The 4410-nt window shown below is 43.5% G+C and overlaps 1 protein-coding gene across 1 annotated transcript in view; it reads right to left on the bottom strand.

Annotated features, from left to right (window-relative positions):
* Positions 1-4410, bottom strand: part of IFT52 (intraflagellar transport 52) — a 44892-nt gene that overhangs the window by 22026 nt on the left and 18456 nt on the right. Inside the window, exon 8 of the mRNA XM_023511976.1 lies at positions 623-736. Coding sequence (XP_023367744.1) covers positions 623-736 — 114 coding nt within the window. The remainder of the gene's footprint in view (positions 1-622; positions 737-4410) is intronic.

Here is a 4410-nt window from a genome sequence, read left to right as displayed (position 1 = left end):
ATAATATCTATGGCTTGGTGCCTGTGGCTCAAGCGGCTAAGGCGCCAGCCACATACACCTAAGGTGGGGGGTTCAAATCCAGCCCAGGCCCGCCAAAACAACAATGACAGCTGCAACCAAAAATAGCTGGGTGTTGTGGCAGGCACCTGTGGTCCTAGCTACTTGGGAGGTGGAGGCAGAAGACTCGCTTGAGCCCAGGAGTTGGAGGTTGCTATGAGCTGTGATGCCACAGCACTCTACTCAGGGGGATAAATAAATAAATAAATAAATAAAATAGAAACACAGATCTAAGTATGTCCAAGGCTGCTAAAAACCCTGCACGGGCTCCCAGGGCTTTTGGCATGAAGATCAAGCTCTTTGGCTTCACACATGAAGCTGCCCTTCACCACTTTCCCAAGGTCAGCTCCTATGGCAAACTCAGAAAAGTTCTTCTGGACTTAACTAATTTGCCTCTCACTCTCTCTCAATGTACATAAATTTTTTCAAAGCAGAGGCTATGCCTGAGTCAACTTTGTATTCATAGTGCCTAGCATATAATAGTTTCTAAATAGCTGGTTTTAAAAAAGTAAATAAACCGATCAGTATTTTCTAAAGACGTGCAAGTCATACTTACATATTATACATTAATGTGATGAGAACAAAAGCTTACCATGATTTTGCTGTTTTCTTCTTTATCCAAATATTGGTCACTGAACATGTGACATGAGCCAAGCACCGCCAGCTTCCCGCCTTGACTCTATTGATAGCAAACCAGTGTTAGATACTCAGATCCCAAAATGCATTGTATGTATTTTAGTTCCCAAACATTTATCATCAAAATCATGGTAGCAGGCTGGGTGCAGTGCCTCAGCCTATAATCCTAGCACTCTGGGAGGCCGAGGCAGGTGGATTGCATGAGCTCAGGAGGTTGAGACCAGTCTGAGCAAGAGTGAGACCCTGTCTCTACTAAAAATAAAAAACTGAGGCAAGAGGATCACTTAAGCCCAAGAGTTTGAGGTTGCTGTCAGCTATGATGTCATAGCACTTTACCCAGGGCAACAAAGTGAGACTCTGTTTCAAAAAAAATCACATTAGCAACTGTCTTTTTTTTTTTGAGACAGAGCCTCAGGCTGTCACCCTGGGTAGAGTGCTATGTCATCACAGCTCACAGCAACCTCCACTCCTGGGCTCCTGGGCTCAAGTGAGTCTCCTGCCTCGACCTCCCAAGTAGCTGGGACCACAGGCACCCACCACAACACCCAGCCATTTTGGTTGCAGCAGTCATTGTTGTTTGGCAGGCCCAGGCTGGATTCGAACCCTCCACATTAGGTGTATGTGGCTGGCGCCTTAGCCACTTGAGCCACAGGTGCCGAGCCAGCAACTGTCTTCTACACCAGTAAGTACCAATCACATCAGGATTTTTTTTTTTTTTTGAGACAGAATCTTACTATGTCACCCTTGGTAGAGTGCCATGACGTCACAGCTCACAGCAACCTCAAACTCTTGGGCTTAAGCAATTCTCTTACCTCCCAAACAGCTGGGACTACAGGTGCCTGCCACAACACCCAGCTATTTTTAACTGTAGTTGTCATTGCTGTTTAGCTGGCCTGGGCTGGGTTCAAACCTGTCAGCCTTGTTGTATGTGGCTGGCACCGTAACCACTGTGCAATGGGCGCCGAGCCCACATCAGGATTTTAACAGTACATTCTAGGTATACCAACTATAATAACTACTATACTTTAACCTGTTTCTCATTTTAGACGCTTCTATATTTTTCTATTGGACTTTAACAAAAAAATAATGTAAATTTGTTTTAGAGTATTTTCCCAATGACAGTTATCTTATAAATGAATATTATAATTTTTTTCTTTTGAGATATGGTCTCATTCTGTCACGCAGACTGGAGTATGGTAGCACAATCACAGCTTACTATAGCCTCAAACTTCTGAGCTCAAGTACTCTTCCTGCCTTAGCCTCCCAAGTAACTAGGACTACAAAGCATATGCCATTGTGCCAGGGTGACTTTTTAAAGTTTGTAGAGACAGGGTCTTACTATGTTGCCCAGGTTGGTTTTTCATTCCTGGCCTCAAGTGATCCTCCTGACTCAGCCTCCCAAAGTGCTGGGATCACAGGTTTTAGCCACCACACACTCAGCTAAAGATCATAATTTTACACGAAAAAGAACACAAACCCAAAGATGATCATATAGTTAAAGACACTTACGAGTACCAAGAAAAAGTGTTTAAGCCCAGTGACAGTATGGTTCATACCTGTAATCCTAGGTATATGTTACATTAGATATAATTCTTTCCCTAGTGCTATTATAACTGTGCCTGTTTCCTGTATGTGATATAGCCTAAGCCAGAGACATCACAGGATATAAATATACAAATTCTACAAATTAAAAAAAACAGGCAGGCCAGGCACAGCGGCTCACACCTATAATCCCAGCACTTGGGAGGTTGAGGTAGGTGGATTGCCTGAGCTCACAAGTACGAGACCAGCCTGAGCCAGAGTGAGACCCTGTCTCTAAAAAAATAGCTGGTGTCGTGGTGGGCACCTGTAGCTCCAGCTACTTGGGAGGCAAGAGAATCACTTAAGCCCAGGGGTTTGAGGTTGCTGTGAGCTATGATACCACATACTCTACTAAGAGTGACAAAGTGAGACTGTCTCAAACGAAAAAAAAAAACAACACTGGCAAAACAAACTGTCAGGCCTGTACCACATTAAAAGAAAATGCTTCATAGGAAAAGCAGCAATACTACATACATGTTACTATACCATGACCACTAAAAATAGAGAACAATAAGTCAACCTGGTGGAAATCTAAAGAAAGAAAAGGGAAGTGAGAAAGAGAATGTGCTGTGATTTGAATTCACCTACATGAACAAATATAGGAAAGGAAGTTAAAGGGCTTTCTGTTTTCCTATTACAATTCAAAGTCAACTTATATTTTCTTTTCTTTAATTTTTTTTGAGACAGAGCCTCAAGCTGTCCCCCTGGGTAGAGTGCGGTGACATCACAGCTCATAGCAACCTCCAACTCCTGGGCTCAAGTGAGTCTCCTGCCTTAGCCTCCCTGAGTAGCTGGGACCACTGGTGCCCCCTACAACGCCCAGCTTTTTTTTGGTTGCAGCCATCATTGTTGTTTTGGCAGGCCCGGGCTAGATTCGAACCCGCCACCTTAGGTGTATGTGGCTGGTGCCTTAGCCACTTGAGCCACAGGCACCGAGCCTAATATTATTTTCTGTATCCTATCTTGTTTATTTCAAATAATTATAAATCTCCCTTTAATCCTTTTATTCTGATAGATTCTACAATTGTCTTCAGCTTTCTTTTCCAGCTATTTGTCTGTAATTTGTTTTAGTTAAGAATACAGACTGATTTTGGAACAAACCATAGTCTTAATGCAGCCATGGTTTGAATTTGTTATGTTGGACCATTCATGTAAATACAATATGCTTTTTGGATGTAAATTTTAGAAATGTGCAGTATGGATGTAGGATATCAATAATAAAACATTAATCCCAGTCTAAAAAAAGAAAATACAGACTGATTTTTTTCCTTCAATATTAATAAGTCTATTTCAGTAAACCTAGGACTAGAAAGGATCATGTTAAGCTCAAAGAAGGCAATGGCCCTAGGCAAGGAGGCAGAACCTTTGAGAGCTTGCCTGGCCCTGCTCTTGGTTTCCAGGAGTATAGAGAGGAGCCCCCTCTCTGGTATCACTGCTTCATCTCACAAACTTAAGGGTGACGGCAACAAACCCTCTCAAAGATTCAAAGATTGTATTCATTAGACAGGAACAAAATCTCATTAGGAGAAAAGATACTTTTAATGGCTAGGAAGTGGGCAAATTAATCTCATAAGTTCTAGAAAAGTGAGCACAGAATTCTGCATCCAATGGATGCTCCATAAAAATCCACTGACTTAGCAAGGTAAAATCTCTGTACACACTTAAGAAGTCTGGCTGGGTACAGTGGCTCATGCCTATAATCCTACCACTCTGGGAGGCTGAAGCAAGTGGATGAGCTCTTGAGTTTGAGACCAGCCTAAGCCAGAGTGAGACCCTGTCTCTAAAAACAGCTGAGCATTGTGGCAGACGCCTGTAGTGCCAGCTACTCAGGAGGCTGAGGCAAGGGGATCACTTGAGCCCAGAAGTTGGAGGCTGCTGAGAGCTATAATGCCATGGCACTCTACCAAGGGCAACAAAGTAAGACTCTCTCTCTTTTTTTTTTTTTTGAGACAGGAGACTCAAACTGTCCCCCTGGGTAAAGTGCCGTGGCTTCACAGCTCACAGCAACCTCCAACTCCTGGGCTCAAACGAGTCTCCTGACTCAGCCTCCCAAGTAGCTGGGACCACAGGTGCCCACCACAATGCCCGGCTATTTTTTGGTTGCAGCCGTCATTGTTGTTTGGTGGGCCCGGGCTG

Source organism: Otolemur garnettii, unplaced genomic scaffold (assembly GCF_000181295.1).
Source record: "Otolemur garnettii isolate 467f Iridium unplaced genomic scaffold, OtoGar3 scaffold00023, whole genome shotgun sequence".
Classification (NCBI taxonomy): domain Eukaryota; kingdom Metazoa; phylum Chordata; class Mammalia; order Primates; family Galagidae; genus Otolemur; species Otolemur garnettii.
This window is presented reverse-complemented; position numbering and strand designations above follow the sequence as displayed.